Source organism: Uloborus diversus, chromosome 10 (assembly GCF_026930045.1).
Source record: "Uloborus diversus isolate 005 chromosome 10, Udiv.v.3.1, whole genome shotgun sequence".
Classification (NCBI taxonomy): Eukaryota; Metazoa; Arthropoda; class Arachnida; order Araneae; family Uloboridae; genus Uloborus; species Uloborus diversus.
This window is the reverse complement of record NC_072740.1, coordinates 82,426,633-82,450,805: the sequence shown is the minus strand read 5'-3', so window position 1 is coordinate 82,450,805 and position 24,173 is coordinate 82,426,633. Positions and strand designations below refer to the sequence as shown.

General features: G+C 35.2%; 1 protein-coding gene across 2 annotated transcripts in view; it reads right to left on the bottom strand.

Moving 5' to 3' along the window:
- The window catches only part of LOC129230978 (aquaporin-11-like), a 47,094-nt gene extending 25,895 nt beyond the window's left edge, over positions 1-21,199 (bottom strand). The window contains exons 1-3 of one of the 2 annotated variants that reach the window (XM_054865218.1): positions 21,008-21,199; positions 8,674-8,856; positions 5,459-5,657 (exon numbers count right to left, since the gene is read on the bottom strand). In XM_054865218.1, coding sequence (XP_054721193.1) covers positions 5,459-5,657; positions 8,674-8,845 — 371 coding nt within the window. In that variant the 5' untranslated portion in view covers positions 8,846-8,856; positions 21,008-21,199. Of the gene's footprint in view, positions 1-5,458; positions 5,658-8,673; positions 8,857-15,659; positions 15,828-21,007 lie in introns of those variants that run through there. The other variant, XM_054865217.1, reaches the window with a different exon arrangement.
- Positions 21,200-24,173: the final 2,974 nt, after the last annotated feature.

The window sequence follows — 24,173 nt, the reverse complement described above, 5'->3', positions numbered from 1 at the left end:
GAAAATTAAAGAAATAAAAAAACTGGAGTCGGAGTCGGCATGTTTTTGAACGACTCCGACTCCTTTACCCCAAAATCAGTCCGACTCTTCGACTTCGACTCCACAGCCCTGGTTAAGATGACTTACTTCTTTCAAAATGAGCAAATTGGAAAAAAAATATTTGAAAATCACAATACATAAAGAAAGAACAATGTATTTTATAATAAAACTTTCATTGAAACATTATTTTTTATTTTAGGCAGTAAATTTGTACCTTCGTGGGACAAAGTAAAAAACAAATTTTTCTAATGAAATATTTTCTACTCGATTATTAAAAATATTTTTGATCAAATGAATGAGTTAATTTGAAAATAAATGAAAATCAAATGAAACAATAGTCTAATAAATAGACAAATTAACTAATTAATGCACGAGGAAAAATAAATGAATGAATAAAACAGCGAATGAATGAGAAAATAAGTGCATGGATGAACAAATAAAGGAATTATTAAATGAAGAAAGTAAATGACTTAATTAATAAATTAATACGTAAGTGTTTTAGTGTATGGCTGGATAAGAAACGAAATGAACTACAGTAGACCCTCGTTTTACGCGGGTTTTTTTTACGCGGTTTCGATTATACGCGGTTTCAGATTTGACACCCTTATTTTATTTTACGCAGATGAGTTTCGGTTTTACGCGGATGCGGCAATGCAAACTGATAATATTTTCCTCTCTTTTAAAATCCATACTCCTAAAGATTGCAGGTTACACGTAATAAACTGCATTTTGGCGTGCTAATAACCGAACTTGGGCCCCTGGAGACATTTTATGTGATTGGTTCCACAGCTCTTTCGAGAAGTAAAGTTATTAAACTCACACAGTTCAGAACTCACTGGAAGAAGAGCTTTTAGGAGTGACAAAGGAGGCTAAAACCAACGAGGACACCGACTTCGGTGACACACAACCAAAAACGTTCATATTGAAAATTTTGAGCCATTCCTAGACAATGGAAATGATCTTTCTGATTTGTTAGTGAAGGAAGATTCTATCAGGGAAATGACGCAAGTGATCACGGATGCGTTAATGCTCTGCAAAGAAAGAGAAAAATTCTTAATGACCGCCAAAATACTATCATAGCCAGCTCCTCTTTATAAACAGGACACGAAATTAATTTATATTTTTTTTACGCATGTTGTGCATAAAAGTCGATATAAGTAAACATTAAACTTATTATACAATTAGTCATCACTAGAATGAAGTATTTTGTTGTTTACGGAACCAAACCCCTATTTTAACACTAGTATTAGGTCTCAAATTAAGCGGTTTCGCGGCTCAATTTACGCGGCATTTCTGTGGAACGTAACCCCCGCGTAAAACGAGGGTCTACTGTACTTCACTTTGCCTCATCCACTTTGTCCCACATGTACCTAATTTTACAAGCATTTAAAATGCAAATGAGCTTAATATCAAAAAAAAAACTAGTCGCTAATGTATTTTTTGTAGCCTGAGTAACCTGACACCCGGTTTTTTTTTTGGACCGGGTTATTTATATGCAAAATACCAACATCCGGGTCATGACATCCAGAGACTGCAGTTTAGTCCTTTATCTCTAAAAACCTTTCGAATTTTCCAAATTAATATGAATTCTGAAATTTTCACTTCAAATTATGTTTTTCGCAATCACGAGATGCGACAGGACCCTACTCATTGGGTCACTACCCCATTCGCTTGTTAATAGAAACGGTTCCTGTACCTGCTCTTGGGCGGTTACGTGTGTATAGTTGTGTATGGTGTAGGCTTGTGTGTGTATGAGCGTGCGTGTGTGTAGGATATTACGCCACCGACCAGAGGAGCAGCGGCTACCGGGAGGAGTCGCGCCTGCAGAGGATGGTGGGGTTGAAAAAGGAACCGGACATCATGGACGGTCAAATGAAAATAATTAGCAATCGTGATTGCTCAATAAATAAGTACTTCTCCGAATGTTAGAAGTTTTTAATTAATATTGGAACTGTTCCTAACAAAAGTTTTATCGTTTTATGATGAAAAACTAATTTTTGAGCTACAACGAAACATTACAATCTGAGTATTAATTTTTGAAAATTACTTGCATTATCATATTCTTTGATTTTCACAGAGAACTTTTTCTTGACTAAAATAGACTACACGTGTTACTACATAGTTAAAATATAGTACCAAATAGGCGGTGCTAAAAGCAGAGTAAATATTTGACCATTTCACTTTGCCCCACATTCCCCTATATACCTGTGAAAAATTGAATCGAAATTTGTTTTAGGAACGAAAATAACGTAGATGTCTGAACAAACTGAATCGTAAGTTATTATCACTGTTCTCTGGTTCAACTTTTAAGAACAAAACTGTATTTGGTTCGATATTTGAAAGAATGTTGTCCATGGTTGTCAACAAAATATATTTTATTCGAAACTGATGAAATTATATCCGTGATGTTTTAAAGTCAGAAATAATCATGGGTCAAATGTTATCAAATTTAGTTTCTTGTTAGTTAATACACTCTATAACAAAAAAAATCGACGCACCAAGAAGGAGTGATCCGATTGAGACGAAAATTGACGGATAGGAAGACAATGCACAGAATAGTAAGTGATTCAATTCTCAGAACAATTGAATATTTATGTCAGAGTTACAGTAACAAGTTCAATAAGGTATTGACCCGCCTCTAGCCTGGATACAAACTAAAGCACAGCGTGGCAAACACCGATAAAGCTCCCGGAGGTTGTCCTGCCGTATTTCCAGTCAAATTCGCTCCAATTGTCGGACGAAGTTATCAACATTCCTTGCCAGATGCAATCGCCATCCCATCATATTCCACACATGCTCGATGGGAGAGATCTGGTGATCTGGCAGGCCACGGAAGAGTTTGACAAGCTTACAGACAGTTCATAGCAACACGGGCCGTATGTTATCTGGCGTTGTCCTGCTGAAAACCAGCCGAGGGTACTGCAAAAGGAACAGCAGCAAAGCAGGTCTTAGGATGTCGTCGACGTACCACTGTGCAGTAAGTGTACCTCTAATTACGACCAAAGGGGTCCAGTTATCAAAGGAAATGCCACCATAGGCCATAATGCCTTGTTGAGGGCCAGTATGGCGTGCAAAAGTGAAACCAGGATCCCCCCTCTGCCCTGGGTGTCTCCAAACACGTCTTCGATGATCATCATGACACAGTTGCAAGCGGGATTCATCGCTGAAGACTAAACGTCCCCAGTCGGCATTATTCCAACCTGATCGAGCCATGCACCACTGTAATCTGGCTCGGCAGTGTGTAGGCGTCAGTGGCAGGTGGCGTAACGGTCGGAGCAAGCGTAGATTTCGTTTTCCCAACCGTCTGTAAATGGTCATAATGGACACTAGTGTTTGGGTTGAACGTCTGATGGTTCATAGAGATGAAGAAAAAGCTGTGATAGCTGATCGGACAATCACTGTCATCACGATCTGTTGTGACCCTAGGTCGACCGCTACCATCCTGACGCTGAACTCTGTCGTTTTCCACCCCTCCTTGCCAGCATCTTCGAATCGCCGCATCGCTTCAACTGAAATGACGAGCGATTCTCCGATTGGACCAACCGGCCTCTTTCAATTCAATGATACGACCTCTTTTAAACTCTGACTGTTGCTCGTGATGAGCACAAACCACGCGGCGAGGCATTTTTAACTTGTTGAAAGGTAATCTGAATCGCAATCAAACGCGCTGGAGATCAAACTATTCATTCATTGGACACCAAATTTTAATCATTTGCATATCTGATCAAGACATTCATGTATACAAAATTTCAAAGCAATCGGATGATTGCTTCTTGGTGCGTCGATTTTTTTGTTATAGAGTGTTGCTTCAAAGAAACAAAAGTGTACTTACAAATTAATCGCAGATGTCATCAAAAATATGCCTTGCGGTTGAAAAGAATTATTTATTATTTGTATGTTCGTACAGTAAAAATTATATAGAGAGTGTCTGTGCGCGTTCCCCCCCCCCCCCCCCCCCCCCCCCCTATTTTAAACTAAGAAAACAAACATTCATACTGCTGCTTCCTACTTTGTGAATAGACACTTCCTTATCTTCAAATCACATCCAAAATTGACTTGATTTAAAATTCTGAAACTGCAGTAAATAGTGGCTGAAACCTATTTAGTATATTCATAACCTTTCACTTATCTTTAAGGGGAAATACGACCTTAAACCTTGCAGAAATGGGAAAAAAACAGTCATATTCTATACACCATGACTTTGAAAGAATACATTAGAGATACTCATTTTTCTCATCTAGAACAATGTATGTTCTTTCTTTTACTGCATGTATTTCTTTGAACCCAAATATTGGTAAGTATTTATTTAAGTGAGTAATTAATATGAGCAAAACTTTTTGATAAAAATTGCAGTAGTCATCTTGTGCGCATGATTACAGAAACGAGCTGATGTGTGCATCCCATGATTCCCTAAAACTCCAATTTAATGTCATTTCCCCATTACTGGCAATTTTATGTGATTCAATAGTTTACTCTCTAAATACCACCAACAAATTGAAATCAGATTATCAGATTATCAGATATTGAAATCAGATTAAAAAATTAAAAAAATCGCCAAATTTGTCGCCAAGTTGGCGACAAAACTTGACGACCAAAACACTGGCGATATATCGCCAAGTGTCCGCCAAATTATACAACAACTTGAGTTTAAATTGAAATTAACAAGGATTCCCCCCCAAAAAGGAGCAAAAGACCCCTTTAGAAAAACCTGAATGCAGCAAAAAGGGGAGGTGCACAACTAGACCCCATTAGAAGTCTACGTACCAAATTTAAACTTTCTAGGACATACCATTCTTGAGTTATGCGACATACATACGCACATACATACGCACATACATACGTACATACAGACCGTCACGAGAAAACTCGCTGTAATTAACTCGGGGATCGTCAAAATAGATATTTGGCGTATCTATACGTTCTTAGGCACTTATCCACGTGTGGTTGAATCGAAAAAAACTCAACATTAATTCGGGGGTGAGTAAAATGGAAATTAAGGTCGAGTTTTGAGTGAACATTTTTTCGCGAACACAACCTTTTTTGTAAAAGGGAAAAGAAATATTAGTCACGACAGAATAATTTTGGTATCTAAATAATTCAAACTGTTAGTTTAATAAACTGAACCAGGGATTTTTTTTTTTCACATTTATTTGTAATTTCTATTCCATAGGATTATTTAAATTAAAGTCAAAAAATTATCAAAATTTCATAATTTTTACACAATTTTTGCACATAATTTTTCAGGTAAGAAATTGAACACAAATTGTAGTTCACCATTATTCAGGAAAGACTGGAGAACAATATATATTTTTTGACCAAAAACTGAAAATGTTTCGAGAATAATACTCGTATGTCCTCTTAAAGCCTTTTGTACGTCATTTTTCATACTTTAGAGACAAATGATATCTATCTTACTTACAACGTCGTTAAAGCTCCACCGATTCCTTGACCAATAAGTTTTTTCATTACTTCTGAATCTAAGCCATTTCCAAATAAACATTCCTCAAGTGGTCCGCAAGGGCAGGCTTCGGCATCAACCCACACCCAACACCACCAGAAACACAATAACTGTAGAGCTGTTCCTAAGCCTAGATAGCCATGAATTTCATACACAACACCTAGAGAAAACGAAGTCAAAGTTTGACATTTTAAAGAGCAGATTATAGTGACTTTAAAAACTAAAAAATATATATGTACAGTGGTGGTAAAAAAAATTGCATCAGCCGCGCCGCAAAGGAGATAAATCATCCCGACTGCATTCAACACACGGTCAAGCATCCCGTATCCCAGATGATTTGGGGATGTATTTCTGATTAAGGAGTTGGTGGGTTTCACTGTTTGCAAGGAACAGTAAACGCTCAGGTGTATATTGGCATTCTGGAGGAGAAATTGCTTCCTGCTATCCGGGATCACTTTACTTCAGTTCCAAACGTCATTTTCCAGGATGATTCTGCTCCGTGTCATAGGGCAAAACTGGTAAGTAACAATTTAAAAACCTTTATGCTGCCATTAGACTTAAATTGACATGGGCCTAAGTAATTCTTTTTCTCTAAACTCAAACGCAGGCTTAGAAATGGAAAAATGAGCATGGGGTCAGCAGTTTTCCTTGGCCCGGAAACAGCCCCGATCTACGTAAACATTTATCGGATTCCTGCTGTTAAATGTCTATTTCATAAGTTTTGCAGAATTTCACATACATTCATCGTTAATAGGTTGACCAAAACTTCTCACATAAACCCATTGTTTTGAAAATGCGAGGGTGATGCAATTTTTTTTACCAGCACTGAATATAAAATACAACTACACTCGATTACATAACTTTTGTCAACTTGAAATATAATTGAAATTATCAACAATTTCACCAAGTTTTCCAATCGAAACAAAATTAGTTATTGTCGTGAATTACGATATTTACTAACGTTCTCTATAGTTGAATATTATCAACAGATAAGGATTGATCCTGAAACATGACAATGCGAGACCACACTACTCAAGGCAAACCCTTAAAAAATAGTGAGTTGTGGGCTGCTTCACCCACCATACTCACCTGACATTGTACCATCTGATTTCACTTTATTCCTATCTATATGTGACTAAAAAAATGAAAATTTTTCCGATATTTAAAATGCCATCTCCAGATATTTTGCTCAAAAACCGATCAATTTCTATTTATCCGGGACTGAAAATTTGTGCACTACACGGAAAAAGGTTGTTGATAGCGAGGGCAATCGCACCGTTGATTAAAAATAAAATGTATTTGTTTGAAAAGAAACGACATTACTTTCCTTATATTTTACTGCTAATATTTTCAAATTCCTGAAACCTCACAGACAAAAATGAAGTTTTCAAAAATGAGTACATTCAACGCTTTCAAATTTTTTTGAAACCTTTTTGTTTCAAATATGAGTACCCATGTTTTCAAATAGTGTTCTGAATTATTTCATACTCAAAAATGAGTACATAACTCGGTTAATACTCAATTTTGAAAGCATTACATATTGAAAAATGAGCACAAATACCTCAATGATGAGCACTTGTTGATTTGAGTATAGTAGAAGACCGTTATAACGCACACCTTGGGACCAGAGCTTTTGCGTTATACAGGTTTTTGCATTATATAGATCATTTCATACATTTTGAAATTAATATTCAGAATATATCTATATATTAGCACTTCAGAATGAGTTTTTTCTGCAATATTATTAAAGCACCAATATTACAATTAGTTATTCACAAATAAATATGTTTCATAATCAAGATCCTGTAGTTCTGATAGCTTCATGGTTTTCATAACAGCTGCATTTTCAAGAGCCATCTGGTATTTTCTGTTTACTGTGAGTACTCATTTTCAATTTAAAAGCTTTGAAATAGGATGGAAAGATAAAAAACTTTCAAAATTTAATTTGCCTAACAATTTTTATGTTTGCAAAGCAAAACAGAGGGATTTTTTAAACTTCAAAACCTATTGTTTACTTCTGAAAAGTAGTGCGGTTTATAGAGAATTGCGTTATATAGGTCGGCGTTATAACGGTCTTGTACTGTATTTGATGCGCATTTGAATGTTTCGAATTTGAATACCACTTAGTCGAAACCATTTTGACTCTGCGATATGTTCAAATTTGAGTGATTTTTCGTCATTTTAGAAATTGTTGTTTTTAGAGCGTTCTTTTTTTTTCCCTTCCATAAACCACTTTCGCAAAACATAACAGCTGTTTATTTTTTTGCGCCTCAAAATGGTTTTCTTTTACAGAAGAACACATTTTTTCACAACGTCGATACCAGCACTCCTAGGTGACTGAAAAACTCGTTTTATAGAGAGATTGGTTTTGAATAGTGGATAATCTCCTGAGGAATTAAAGTTCTAGCCGAATATCAACTGAATGAAGATTATCACACAGCAATATCCACCCTTCCCATTTATTACGCAATTATCGCTTGTCAAAGACCAAATAATCAATGGGTGTCACACCACTTGAACGGATGATTGTAATACGAGTTCTCTCGTATGTTCTTTTATTGAGAATGTAAACCTCTTTATTACCAAATGAGTTTTTCATAGGGCCGTGGTGGCCTGATCGCTAAGGCATCGGACTTGTGACCGGAGGGTCCCTGGTTCGATCCTAGCCGATCGAAGATCCACCGTTTTCATTAAGGGTGATTGGGGGACGTTAAATACGCTCGTGGTCACAAAGTCCTCCAAGTGAAACGATACCTCTGGAGGTGCTAGACCAGAAGTTATTTGGCTTCTGGTCTGGTTCTAAATTATCGAACTGTCCACAGATGGTGCTGCCATCTATCGTGTTGTCTAAGCAAAATCGTACTTCCGCCTAGAAATAGGCGCTCGATTAAACGGAAACCGTACCCTTACCTCTCTGCCTTAAAATCGAGTGGCATTGCTATTCGGGCTCGGGTTCCCGAGTAGCATAAGTAACAACAGCAACGAGTTTTTCATTTTATCAGCTGCCATTAAGATTTCAATATACCAAATGCGAGTGAAATTGTTGTACATGGATTCAAACACAATTATTAAAATATTAAACCAAACCACTTACTGCTATCACCTCCAGTTTGTTTTTATAGGAAAAAATTAAAACTCCAAACATGAACGCACCATGTTTTATAATAGTGACTCACCTAATTCTGCGCATGCTGTACAAAGCTCTAATGTGGCAATGATTTCTGCTAAAACAATCTGGATGGATCTTGGACTAAACCTCTGAATAAGTTTTCTGAATATTTGGAAGACAATTGTATTGAAGGTAAGGACTAGATAAGGCACACATGGTTCTGGAATGAATTCGAGCATTTTGACTCATCCTGCAAAAAAAGTAAAAAAAAAAAATCACTTATTAGAAAAGGAAGTTAGAACAGGAATGCAGTAGAATGACATTTTTTTTAACATCATTATTCTGAATAATATTTACGACTAAGATACTTAACTTTTTCTCATTACCGATTGAGACTTTGAAGGAAATGGAATTCTAAAACTTATAGCGGCTCACTTTAAAAAAAAAAAAAAAACGAGCTGATGTGTGCATCACATGACTTCATTTTACTCCAATTAAATGTCATTTCCCTATTATTGGCATTTTTAATGTGATTCAATAGTTTATTCTCTAAATATCACCAACAGTGGCCAGATTGAAACCAGATTTTAAAATAAAAAAAAGGGGAAAGAAAAAAAATCGCCAAATTTGTCGCCAAGTTAGCGACAAAACATGGCGACCAAAATACTGGCGATATATATCGCCAAATTTCTGCCAAATTATAACACCACTTGAGTTTACATCGAAATTAACAATGATTTCCCACCAAAAAGGAGCAAAACACCCCTTTAGAAACATCCGAATGCAACCAAAAGGGGAGGTGCACAACTAGATCCTACTAGGAGTCTACGTACAAAATTTCAACTTTCTAGAACATACCGTTCTTGAATTATGCGACATACATACGCACATACAGACGTCACAAGAAAACTCGTTGTAATTAACTCGGGAATAGTCAAAATGCATATTTCACGTGCCTATACGTTTTTATGCACTTATCCACGTGTGGTCGAGTCGAAAAAATACTCAACTTTCATTCGGGGGTGAGTAAATGGAAATTAAGGTCGATTTTTGAGTGAAAATTCTTTCGCGAATACAATACTTCCTTTTTTCTAAAAGGAAGTAAAAAAGGATAGGGGAGACTTTGTACAGTTGATGCAGGGTTAAGTTGATCGACTGCGTGTATGTCCAGAACTGAGAATCATATGAGGAAGCAACCAACTTACGTTGATTTGAACTACGTCGGATAAAACTGTCTTTTTTCATTTAAGAGTTATTCGTAAAAAAACTTTTTTTTTTTTTTTTTGTGCGCAAAAGTAAATTTCTATGATTTTTTTTTTCTACTAGCATACAGGATAGTTAAGTGATTATATCACATTTAGCAAGGTATTGCTTCGTTCCTTCAATAGGAGGCATGAATTTATCTAGGAGAAAATACTTTTATCACAAGTTGTTCTTTCACATTTTTAAAGTATTGGCGTTATTGCGTCACGTTGATACGCATAATAATTTAACTCAAAAGTTTTAATTTCACTTATTTTCAAATTTATCCAACAAAACAGCAATACAAAAATGTGAGCATGTTAAAGGGTCCCAAAGACCTTTATGCAATTTTGTATTGCTGTTTTGTGATTTTTAATGTTTTTTTTTTTTTTTTTTTTTTTTTTATAAGATGGATTATTCATCTTTGATGTATTTTTTTATGATTGACAGAAAGTGTCTAAAGAAAAAGAAATGAATTCTTTTAAATTACTGAAATCAGTTGTGAAAGAAATGTCTAAAAATTCTTTGCAATTGCCTTATTTATAATGGGGGAAACCACTAGCTTCTTTATGTCCGTTCTCGAAGAAAAGAGGCATACAGTGTGATATTAAAAACTATTAGTACAAAATGTAACTGTATAGCCAATGTTGCATTAACATTTCAGTCAGAAAATTTTCCACTAAAAAGTTTCGTTATACGATAATAAATTTTATCTGACCTTTCCTCTAATTTGAGACTGTATTGCGATTGTCATATAAATGTAGGTAAAAGTGGGGCAAAAGTGAAATAGCGAAAAGATAACTACCTTTCTTAGAAGAAACACGTTGAAAATTTGCAAGTAATACTGCCTTAACCCTGGCTTAAGGGCGCATTAACTTATTGTTTGGAAATAAGTTAGTGCCCTTAACTAGCAAGTAGCTATGCAAGTAGTACTGCATTAACACTGGCTTAAGCGAATTAACTTATTGCTTGGATGCGCCAATAATATGAGCTACTTGAGAGTAGGTAACAAAAGCCATCATAGAGGAATGAAACTGCAAATCAACCCCCAATAACCGGAGCTAAGGTACTGTTAAAACGATATACCAAACAGCTGAATTACAGCATCCAAAGACTGCAGTTTTGCCTTGCTCGTGCTTATAAGTCTGGAACAGACATAACGAAGCTACAGTAAATTACTCTCACATAGAAGATGAGCATATCTTCACACTGGTAGCAAAACATATTTTAACACGCTAGCGAGGGGACAGCAAAATTGGTATGTATTAATACACTTGTAGACAATTGCTAAGGACGGAAGGCAATAGCAGCGTCAGCAACCACAAAATGGAAGGCAAGGAAATATGGAAATTAGCGAGAGTTCGGGACACAGTAAGACGTGTTGTGAATATGCAAATTTTAAGCATTGGTTTCCTAGGAGGGAATCGCCGACCTTCGGCGTCGCTTCTCGCCGAGAGGAAAACTTGATTCTTCTGCGCATGCGTGCCCGAGCAAAATCGGTGTTGTGAATGGCACGCCGGAATCACTTGACTTCAGCGTCACGCCGAGCAGCGACGTCAAAGCTCGGTGATTTCGCTTCTAGAAAACCAGGGCTTTAGACTCCCGACGTTGCTGGTCACGTGATAGCGCTGATAAGTGATGTAAAGTATTGGGCGCGTGATGACTATTGTTGTTCAAAAGCAATGTTTGACGGGAAAGAATCAATTGACGAACTTGCATTTTTCGGTATGTCTTCCCACAATACCTTTAGATGATTTTATGGGTGGCCCTGTGGTTGGTAGCATCGAAGAAGGGCAGAAAAATTTCGATGTTTCCAGGGAGTTCGACGTCAGTCACAGGGTTGTTTCTAGAGTTTGGAAATCATTTCAAACAAATGGAATGTGTAGCAAATGTCATGAGGGAGGTCGTGTATGCGATACTACATCAGCAGAAGATTGGTACTTAGCGCTAACAATGAAAAGGAACTAGCGCAACACAGCTACTGAGGTAAGCAATTTCCCACTGCTACTAGCAAGCAAATATCCCGAAAAACGGTAGCCAGACGTTTGAATGCAGTAAGACTATACGCCCGTCAGCTTGTTTTGTACATCCCATTGCCTATAAGTAAGTGTTTTGCTCGTTTGTAATGATGTCTTCGGCGTCGCATTTGGAGAGAAGTCGACTGGACTTGGGTACTATTCTCAAAAAAAAGCAGGTTCAGTATGTCGTCTAATTGTGGACAACAACTAACCTGGCATGAGAGTGGTAAAGCATACAAGCCGGCAAACATAAAGGAAAAGGACTAGTATTCTACAAGTTGTATCGTGGTATGGGTAGGATTGTGATCAATGGCCGTACGTCGCTTTTGTGCTTCCAAACAAGACTATGACGGCTAGTGATACATTAATGTTGTTCTACTACCTCATGTTCACTTGTTCTGTGGTGCTGTGGGCGATAAATTCGTATTCATTGATGGCAATGCAACACGTCATTAACAATCGCCGTCCAGGAGTGTCTAACTCCCTCAAAATATTCAACCCATCGGGTGGTCAGCACGTTCTATAGATCTGATTTATATTGATAATGTTTGGGATGCTTTGGGGAGCAGTCTTGATGATCGATAACGCCCTCCAATAAGCAAGGACATCCTTATCCGTAACTGCCAGAAGAATGGGATAAATTACCCCAACAGCTGCTGAATAATGTTGTGTAAAACATCACATGACATGTGGACGCTTGCATCACTCTCCATGGTAGCCAGCCATATCCCATATTGACATCTTACGCCGGTACACCTGGGGGTGGTAATTAAATTTATTCACTTTTACGTATTCAGCCCAAAATTACCGTTTCGTCCTGTGAACACTTTTCAACGCTTTCTGGATTTCAGAGCACAATAAATTATCGTCAGTGCTATGTTCTACAGTTCTGGCAGTAGTTTATTTCGCTTGGCATCGAATTACAATTACTTTTTTATGCGCTACATAGCCCATTGGGATTCGTCCTTAGCAATTGTCCACCAGTGTACTAGTGGTTAGGGGTTTTCTTCTGCTATTCTTTTTTTCTCCTTTCTTTAGTTATTTAATTTCAACATTCTGTGCAGCAATGAATTTAACAAATTATCATATCTACAAATTTTTCAGCTTATTGTCGTACATAAAAAGATTTAAGCTCTGCTGACGAAAACATACTTGTTTTAAGCATTTATAACTGCCTCATCATCAATTTTTGTTAAAAATAAAAATTAATAAAATTACGAGGCCCAAAATTGAATTCTGGAAGTTAAATTAGAATGACTCGTATATATTTGGTTTGTTTTCTACTGCTCCTAAAAATGATATTTTTGCATTAAAATTACAAATAAGTATAATAATATAATTTTGTTTGCAAATTATTTGCTGTGTATCATACATTTCAACCTGATCGTAAGCTGCTGTCACTCAAAACATACTTCTTTTGTTATTCGTTTAAACAACCTTAATTAATTCGTTTCAATCTTCTGGAAAAATTCTTTTCAGAATTGAAAGACTCGCAAATTTGTCAATTGAGGCCCATATTGCAAACCAGGATCGCGGCCCTTTTTTAACGTGCATTTTTTCTCCATATGAAATTAACTTCGGTGCTTGACTTTTTTTTTTTTTTTTTTGAAAATAAATCCTTAGTCTCCTCTACTAAAAAATAAGTATATGTGCATGCTCATCTTTCATAATTTGGTACGAATTACAAAATAAGAGTTTTCTTCCGAAAAATTCAAATTGCCCCCTTACTGAAAATATGGATTATTCTCACAAGAGTAGTATAAATCATGTCCGATACTTTTGAGCTTTGGTTATCAATTTTAATAACTTCAGTTAGCATACAAACAGTTTTTGTATTGACTCTCCATTTATTTGTGTTCCGTAAATCATCAATGTTTTATTATACAGAAGTTATTTATGAACGGTTTTTAAGTAGTCTAACCACTTCGTGTAACATGGTAAACAAATAGGCTTTTGAAAATATCGTTCTAATCACAAAGAAAAGCTAATATTACAAATCAAGCATAAAGTGAAATAATTAATCTAAAACGATTTCTGTCTTCTGCTATTTCAAGGGTTTTTTTTTTTTTTTTTTAATCATCAATACAAATGAAAGAGTGGACATTCAACAGTTCAAATTAACTAAAGGAATAAGATTCACTTTGTTTGTTGACTGTTGAATTCAAAGTGGCCAACTAAGTACAGAAGTTATACTATTTAGACTTCTTAAAAATACTACCAGATTCATTTATTTTCCAAAAGGCGCTGTAACAGATTATACAATATGAACCATAGAAAATGTTTTGACCATAGATCTTGGAGAATGTATTTATTTAATCTTAAGTTCCATTCATATCATTATTTTTATGAGAAGATGTAATTTAACTGATATTTTATATTGTTTTGGCACATTTAAAGTCCCAATGATTTAAAGTGAATATATATATATATATATATATATATATATATATATATATATATATATATATATATATATATATATATATATATAAAGACATGATTTTTATGATTTTCGTGGCAATGACGTTTTTAAGTCTCTCTTATCCACATCTTTTTTTTTTATCAAATCCGAATTTTAAGAGGAAACATAAACGATATTCGATGTTCAGTCTTTTAAAGTCAGATAAAATCCTCAGAAGAAAAAAAGATAGTTTTATCTTACCTAGAGTCCAGCTTAAGAGCAAATAGAAAAATGTATTTGTCTAACACAGCTGCCTATATATTGTTACTTAATAAACCCGCTCATTTACTTGACTCTTGAACATGACATCATTTCCTGCAATTTAACTAACGCGCAGAAATCACTGCCTGAACTGAAAGAGATTTATCTCCTCAAAAATTACGGATTAGCTTTCTTTTTATTCTAACAACGGAAAAGACTAGTAGGAACATATTTTACAGTAAAAATACTTATTATGTATTAAACCACATTTTTTAAGTTTTAAAACTACATATTGCTTACTGGATTAGTTAATTTACTTGATTAGTACTTGATTACGGGGTTCCCGATACAGCGCGAGACCGCGAGAATCGCGCACTTTTAACAGAAATCTCATTTGATAAATATTTCGTTGCGGGAGTTTCACGAGTTTGTCACATCTATTCAATTAAAAAGTAAGATTTTTAAGAAAGGCCCTCTCAATTAAAAAAAATCTCACTCTAATTTCAACAGAGGGTGAGATTTTCTCACCCACAAGTTTCCCTCCCTGTTAGATAAGTTTATTACTTTCGTTCAATTCACATAAACAGCAAACTGGCATAGTCGCGTAAACTAAAACAAAAGAAAAATAAATCTAAATTCAAAATATATGCCTCCATCAGAATGAATAATTTTCGTTTAACCAAAGTTCATAATGATTGAGTTTTATTTACAAAAAAAAACCCCAAATTATTTAATAGCCTTTTAATTAAAAATGTTCACTTTTAGTTTAACAAAATTTCAGTCAACTCAACCGGATACAGTAAAACCTGTCTACAACGACACTGTTGGGACCTAAAAATGGTTTTGTTATAGACAGGTTATCGTTATAGACAGTTTGATTATTTATTGCTGCCATTCTGCTTGGGACCAAGGAAAATATCGTTATAGACAGGTTTATTGTTATAGACAGGTTTCACTGTCTATAACAAAATGAAATTTCAATTCTACTTTTGGTCTGATTAATTTCTGGCACCGCAATGATATCCCCCCCCCCCTTTTTTTTACGATTCTTGCACATTTTTCAACCCAGAAAGAGTCTACTTTTCGTACAAAATAATAAAAATCAAATCAAAACAATAAAATGTTACTTACCAATGTTTGTCTGAGCCAAACGAAAGCGCAAATCGAGCGCTACGAATGAACTTGAAGTTCGTAAGGCTTTGGATGCATATGATATTTTTAGAATGGAGAGGGAGAAAGAGAGTCCCGTTCCTTGGGAGCGCAAAAGAGCTCAACTTTAAACCAGAAATAGCAGTCTCTACTTTACAGTTTCAGCAGCATCCGAATAACGTAATGAAGGGCCAAGCAAAATTACAAAGAAGCTTGCAATGAAAAAAAATCACATTTGGCACAATACTCAGTTATTTGGCGCAAAGTCAGTTGCTTTTTTACTTCTCCAGCATTATTGTTGTTTGAAATATTATTTTCTTATATGAATGTTATCGATAGTAATACAGAAAAATCTCTTTATTTCAAATTAATAGGGAACAGGGGGAGTTCCGTCTGTAAAATCGTTGGGATTATAGACCATATTTTGCTTTTCACATGTCCTGTTCACATAACAGAGAGCATGGCGAAAATGGATCGTAAGTGTTACAGATAGATGATAAATACTTTGCAGAATGAAATATTTTTAAAATTAATTTGTAGTCTATTCATCATACTAGCCAATCGGAATTTCGTCACTTAAGAATTCATTTAGAACATTTTCGTGTTCCAACATATTTCTTAAGTCTTTTGACGGTTAAAGGTCCTGCCAACCTGCAGTATCTAGGTACGCAGTGGCGTATCTAGGATGGGTGACACCCGGGGCGGTAATTTTTGGTGTCACCCCCCCCCCCCCCCTCTACAAACGCAAAAGAAAGTTTAAATGTTCTACGTAAAAATTAAATTCATACCATTTTCAGAAACTATATTTGCGCTACAAAGAAATTTTAATTGGGCTAATGTACAAAAGACAAAAAAAAAAAAAAAAAAAACTATGAACGCTTTTTATGTAACTTGACGCAAATGTGCAGTCCTTCAAGAGGTCTAAAAAGTAATCGGGTGCATGAAATTGATGTACCCTTAATTATTTCAAACGTATCTCAAACACAGGAAAAGATAATGGGGTATAGTTTTTTAGTATAAGAGCCAAGCATTACTAGCTCTATGTATTGACATTATGAACCAAATCTTGAGTATATTAATTACAATATGATATAGGGTAGGGAAGGTGGGGGGGGGGGGGGGTAAGGGTTCTCCCCCAGGAAAACGTTCAAATTTGTAGTCTTAAAAATGCATTTAAGCTTCATATTTTTCAAAAGTTTGCAATTCCGCTTTAGGTGTCACCCCCCAGACGGGTGACACCCGGGATGGAATGCCTCTCTCCCCCCCCCCCCCGCTTCGTAGCGACAAGACTGCAATTAGCATGTATAGAACTCGGTCTTATAGATTAAGACAAACCTTGGAAACTAACTTTATTTGATGCATGTAACTTTCTGACTCCGCTCCTGAACACAAAGAAAAGTATAGAACAATTTTAACTTCTATGACAACTTTTAGAGTCTATTGCTTTATGATAAACATTTGAAAAATATCTCTGTGACGACACATTGCAAGGAGAGCGTCAGAAGAAATACTAAGATTGTCCGTTCAACGTTAAACGATATAAACCAAAATCATTTTTTTAAGGCAAAATTTGTCAATGCAGCGGAAACTCAATAGAGGACTTTAGTTTGCCACCGCTGCAGAGAATCAACCAAAACACTCACAATTCTATAAAAACAATATTATTCTATGAAAACCAGGAAGGTAAATTAATGTTCTTGGCATACCCGGTGGAACTAAGAAACTTAATAAATTCAACACTAGCCAAAAATCGATCAACAGGCACACTGGCTTTTGCGGAAGTTTTTTACGGATCTGCCGGGACTTTACTTAGTATTTCAAAAACTGACTATTTCACATTTAAACTAATTTGAATATCTCCTCCAGAAAGATTCCGTATGTTCCGCAAGAAAAAACTGCCAATTGGGAGAATTTCTCCGAGAGAGTAACATAATGTAGGACGAATTTTCAATGAGCCACCGTTTAGATAAAGAAGGCGTAGATAGAACCCTTAGTGGAGAAAAAGGTTCAGACAAAATGATGAGAGGTGTTACCTTCTTTTTTGACGGTGACTTTCATCAAATTCTACCTGTGGTGCCCTAGAGGAACGCATGCAGATATACTTCAATCAAGTCGTCCCCTTTTGGGAGCCCTTTACAATCTCTGCATCTTAAAAACTAGAATAGTTCGTTTAGGAGATGGTGGTAAGCATTACTAGAGTCATTTGTTACAAGTAAGTTACGAGAAAATACCTGGAAAAGGGTATCTTATCAAAATGTATGAGCTAGGAAATTCTCTCTAAATGATTTGACCCTCAATGTTTATCCTGAAACCAAGACTCTTTGTCAAAACGAGCTGATGTGTGCATCACATGTCTTCCTTTTACTCCAATTTAATGTCATATGTCATTTCCCCATTATTGGCAATTTCAATGTGATTCAATTGTTTACTCTCTAAATATCACCAAGAGTAGACAAACTAAAACCAAATTAAAAAAAAAATTTTTTTTTAAATCTCCAAATTTGTCGCCAAGTTGGCGACAAAACTTGGCGACCAAAAGACTGGTGATATATCGTCAAGTGTCCGACAAATTATAACACAACTTGAGTTTACATTGAAATTAACAATGATTTCCCCCCAAAAAGGGGCAAAAGACCACGTTAGGAACATCTGAATGCCACCAAAATTGAAGGTGCACAACTAGACCCCACTAGGAGTCCACGCACCAAATTTCAACTTTCTAGGACATCCCGTTTTTGAGTTATGCGAGATACATACACACATACATACGTACATACGGACGTCACGAGAAAATTCGTTGTAATTAACTCGGGGATCGTCAAAATGGATATTTCTGGTGTCTGTATGTTCCTAGGCATATATCCACGTGTGGTCGGGTCGAAAAGAACTCAACATTCATTCGGGGGTGAGAAAAATGGAAATTAAGGCCGATTTTTGAGTGAAAATTTTTTCGCGAATACAATACTTCCTTTTTTGTAAAAGGAAGTAAAAAACTACACGTGGATGTGCGAGAGGGCAATAGGTTTTGCAAACGACGCTGTACACATGAATTCCTTAATTCCCTTAACTCCTCCGGACTTCTCTCCATGCTTTTAAAATTAAAGGCGATATTCCAATAATTTTTATTATTACGTAATTTTAATTTGCCTAATATATGCAATGGGGCTAATTGGACCCCAATTAAAATCACTGAAGAATAATGCGATTTATAGTATTGTTCTTACGTTATCAACAGTAGATATGTTGGCTCATATTCCTTGCACCTCTATGACCCCTGCTCATTTGGTTTTCCAATTTAAGTGATTGCAATTTCCAATAAAAATTTCCTACACCATCATCAAATCTGAAGTTCAAACGTACAACCATACGATACGTAGGAGCGTAGGACAACATTACATACGGGAAGATCATAGTGTTCAGTGGAAATCATATGTTGGACTCTCTTGGTCAGGAAATGAGGTTAATCTATTTGTTACAAACCTTATAAAAACGAAAAAAAAGTGTTGCTTACGATTAAACTTTAAATTAAAAAATTATAGCATAATATTTTTTTTTAACGTAGATAGTTTTTTTAAACCCGAACAGGGTCGGGACGAGCCGCTAGTTTAAAGCATAAAGTTATCATTTTGTCAACAGCGATTATATTGCCGATGAACTAAAAGGCCCATTAAAACGAGAGCCCTTTTGGATGTTGGATTCATTTATTTATCGTTGAGCTTAATGATTTATTACAGACGAAGCAAGAAAGGATAAATGTATGTTCCCTGCGTAAGTGGTATTTACATTAACTGTCAAATCTGAACGAACTGGATTTTCTGGTTGTTTTAAAAATAAATGATCTTATGCCAGGAAAGTGTTTCATTTCCCCTTTTCGGAACTTCCATCTCATATCAAACTCGCTGATACTCGTTTCAACTAACTGAGACGGATCGATAGCCAAGGATACTAGAAACTATATATATATATATATATATATATATATATATATATATATATATATATATATATATATATATATATATATATATATATATATAACTGTTCTTTCTTTTTTTTCCCCTTTTTTTATATATAGATCAATGACAATTTTCTGTCCCTGTGAGGACACATTTAGCGTCATCAGAATAGCCAGCATTTTTAAAAATGTATCTATTTTTTTCCTCAATGCAATTATTTAATTTCCTCAATATTCCTGGTAGATAATTTTTATATCTTTGGACCCAAACTTGAAAACGTCCCAAGTTTGATAATAATAATAGTTTGATAAATGAATAAATAAGCAGGGCCGCTAACCCCTGTTCGCCACCTGCGGTGGCTGAATGCCGCCTGTGGAAGGTGACAATTAATGATTTCAATACTTTTACCCCTGCTTGTATGGCCTCTTAAGTTTTAGAGGAATGAGACAGAGCGGAATGGCTTCCCCCTGGAAGTCCTGTATCCCCCAGAACTGGCCTGGTAGACATTCGCAGTCCGGAGGAGATAGGGGTACAGACATGCAGACAGACAAGCACAGGTTTTAATAGTATAGATCGTTGATATAACAAAGCACTGCAGAATTTTTAAAAAAAAACGCATGATTGTACAGTTAAATGCGTATTTTTGTTGAAGTAATCAGTAAATTATCATTTGAAAATGAAGAGTAGTCAGACTTCTAGTCAGACATTGCACAGTTTTATAGTAAAACGCTTGCAAACGTGAGAACAAAAAAAGGTTCCTTTCGACACTAACTATATTCTCAAAGAATACTATTTTTGCTATAAGATGTTCTGATCGCAGGTTTTTAATGTCTTGTTTAGAGTTATTTGAGTGAATGGGATTGCACCCTGAGCGTCATTACATATTATTAACATTTTAACTTCGCGGTTTTGTCGCATCTGAAAAAAATCCACTTTCCAACATTTCTCAAATTGCCGTTTAAAATACGCAGTAGTTGAATATTTCACTGAAAAGAGCATTACGCGCGATTAGAATGGCATTAGATTAGTTAGAATTGTAACTGCACAAATTTGCCACTTTGGAAAACTTTCTTTCATATAAACCAGCAATCACTTTTCTTATATATAAAAGTTTGTAATTGAATTTCTCGCTGAAAGAAGTACCGCAAAGGAAAATAATTAGATTAATGAGATTTATTTAAAGTTTTTACTGCACGGAGTTGTCATATCAAAAAAATTACTTTTTTTACACATCAACCAACAAAGCTCCTAAGATATTATACAAGATGAATATTTTATATAAGACAATAAAAAGAAGGGAAATGACACTGTAATGCATTCATAAGCAACACATCAAAGTTTTTACATAATTGCAATGTGTACAAATATACTAACCTTTGCAAAATAAGAAGCACCCCATTAACTTCCACTTCCGCGTATAAAGGAAGTCGTTACTTGAGAGTCTAGCTATATGAATACAATATACTGATTTAAAAGATAGCTCATAATTTATGCTGTGGAAGAACACGTCTTGTTCCAACAACCTTATAGCGAATTACTTATCTTGTATGCGAAGAAATCTTAGTGGAACAAATAGAAATCTATATTTCTTCTGATTTACGAGGCACACTTCTTTCTTCTGGCGCAGAGCCATGCTTCTTGAAAAATAACAACAAAGAGAATGCTGAAATTGTCGCGTCACGAAGAAATGCTTTCGTTCAAGTTGGCGCCAAATAGATATCTAGATAGATACTTGCTTTCCAAGAATTGATTGAATTAATTTATTTTTTGCTGCTTCAGTTTTTCTTCAAATCTGCTATCGGAGATGCTAAAATTCGGACTTGTGCTAAATTTGAAAAGACATAACTAATATTTCAGCAATCGTCTAAACTTGTGCAAAACATTACAGGTAGAAAAAGGTTTCATTTTATAACTTTATGAAGTTTCTTTATGCTAACGTTGGTGATCCTTCAATCTAATTCCATTACAACTTGTAATCTGCAGCAGGGGCGGATACAGAAAAATCTTTTGGAGGGGGCGCGAAATTGAATAGCACCCCCCCCCCCCATACAATGTTTTCATGACTTTTTTTTTAAGGATTTCTTCAGGTCAATGAATCTACTTTTAAGCAGTACGTAAATATTATGCACAAAGGGTTCCCACTCTTCCAGCAGATTAAAAAATAGGGCCTTTATATGACCATTTTCCGGAACATTTTTACCGATATAGGACCACTTCACGCCAATGGTGCAACAAGAAATTTTTCATGGTGTAAAGAGTTTCACTTATAAATATAGATAGACACATATATAGGTTTACAGTCGGACCTCGTTATATACAGTCACTCTGCGGGACTTTGTGAAAGTGACCTTATAAGCGTGGTGTTCTTCTAACCAATTCATGCGCATTTGTTAATGAATAAGCATGTATATAAATGGAAAATTCTGTTTCAGGTCTAATATGTTCCAAATTATCAGTTTATTAGGTTGTAGCTTTTTACCAAATGTCTTTGTCCGTTTATTAAAAGTCTAAGGGTTCGTCAAATCTTAAAAAATACAACCTTTTGTTAATTTTTGGGCTTTTGACTACTAAATACGACCTTTAGAAGAGCCCCCTACAAACAATACTTAAAAATAGGGCCTATATTACTTTTGAAGGCCAGTGATATCACTGAGATGCAGTACAATGAGTAGTTTTAATTAGGAGCATTGTCATAATGATTATAACACGAGGGCAAGGTTATTAAATAAACCCATACCTCATTTGAGTTTTTTAAATTTATTTATATTTTAACTAAAATATTATATGATTCAGAAAATCATAACTTCATAACATATAAGTTTCATTGAAGAATTCAGAAATTATTTTTGTGTAAATTTCAAAGCAGTTGCCGATTGTAAAGCCATGGTACAGTTGAGATAACATTGTGATACTAGATGCATGCCAATTCTATTAGTATCATGGTTTTCTAAAGAAACTACCATAACCATATGATTTCTTTCATTTTGCATTTTTTATAAGCTGAAGAAGAAATCTATTATTTCGCAAATAGCTTCTTGGATCGAAAGAACTCTTTTAGGCACGCCTACACTTTAAAAAATAAATGTTAATTATTGGTTCTATCAAAGAAGAATTAATGGACGAATCGCGATATTACGTTCCCTTGAATTCGTAATCAGTGAGTTAAATGTGTTCTGCTACTATGGCCTTTGATTTCAGTATTACTTCTTTAGCAAACAAAAATGCTTTTGTTCAAAATATGCTGCGCCTGTTTTGTGTTCTTTTTAAATAACTATAAAAAATATGCTATAGAAAAGTCAATTTCAAAGTAACTAATTATCTATTTAAATTAATTCATCCTTTTGGGGTGACCGGGCCCCTTGTGCACACCCCATCCCCCCAAAATTCGCTACTGATCTGCGGTGTGGCATAACTTTTTCGTTGAGGCATACATAACCTGCAGGGGCGGATACAGACTACCATTTTAGAGGGGGTCACGTGGAACAAAATGACCCCTCCCTCATGAATGAAGCTACGGTTTTGGTTACGAAATATTTCTGAAACTGCTTGGGGCTAATAAAAAACAAAAAATCTGCCAACAAGTCACTTAGTAAAGCATAAAAATTACCAATTAATTTTGTAAGCGCAATGAACGAGGAAATATTTCAAATATTACTTTTAAAAATAATTAATGAATTGAAAATCGTTTTCATCTTTTTCATAAACTGTTTGAACAAAATGTGTACGGATAATTTTGTTGACGATTTGAGGGGGGGGGGGCATGACCCCATGACCCTCCCCTTGTATCTGCCTATGCATACATGCATGTTCAGTACATTAGAATTTTGACTTAAAAGAATTTTTCTTAGCTTGTAGTAGAAATCAGTGAACTTTTTGTTACATAATTAGAAAATGACTATTATTTTGCTCGATTGTTAAAATAAGTTCGTCACCAATGAAAATGTAAATTTTTAAACTTAAGCACTTTCAGCATAGTTGAAATAAAGGTCAGTTCCAAATGTTTATATTTTGCATTTTTAGTAGTTCTATCGTCAATTTCACCCCCCCCCCCCGCTCGAAAATAGTTATTCAGCAATGATTATAGATGCAAAAAACCTAGTTTTTAAACTACGGAAATAAACAAGGGAATTTTGGAGAATAAACCAGGAACTTTGGGAACTTTGAAAGTTAACTCCATGTTTTGCTACGCTTATTCTGGGCTTAAAACATGGTTATGTAAAAAAATTTCATTTAATAACATTGCCATTGCTAAAGAATCTTCTATGTTCTCTGTATAGAATAAGCAATTTGAAATTGAAGTCGAATTAAAACTAAAAATATGCTTGTTGAACTTTTTTTTAAAGATGTTTAAATTGTTGGTTGATGTCCAAAAATAAGGGCGTAAGCAACCCTTGTTCGTGTGATAAGTATTATGAATGATATGATATGAGACTTATTTCAGTGTTCAGTGTTATTATTAAAGAGTGCTAAATGTACAAATAAATCACTTAAATTGTTAATTATTGAATAGTAGTGTTCATAAACATATTAAACATTCAAA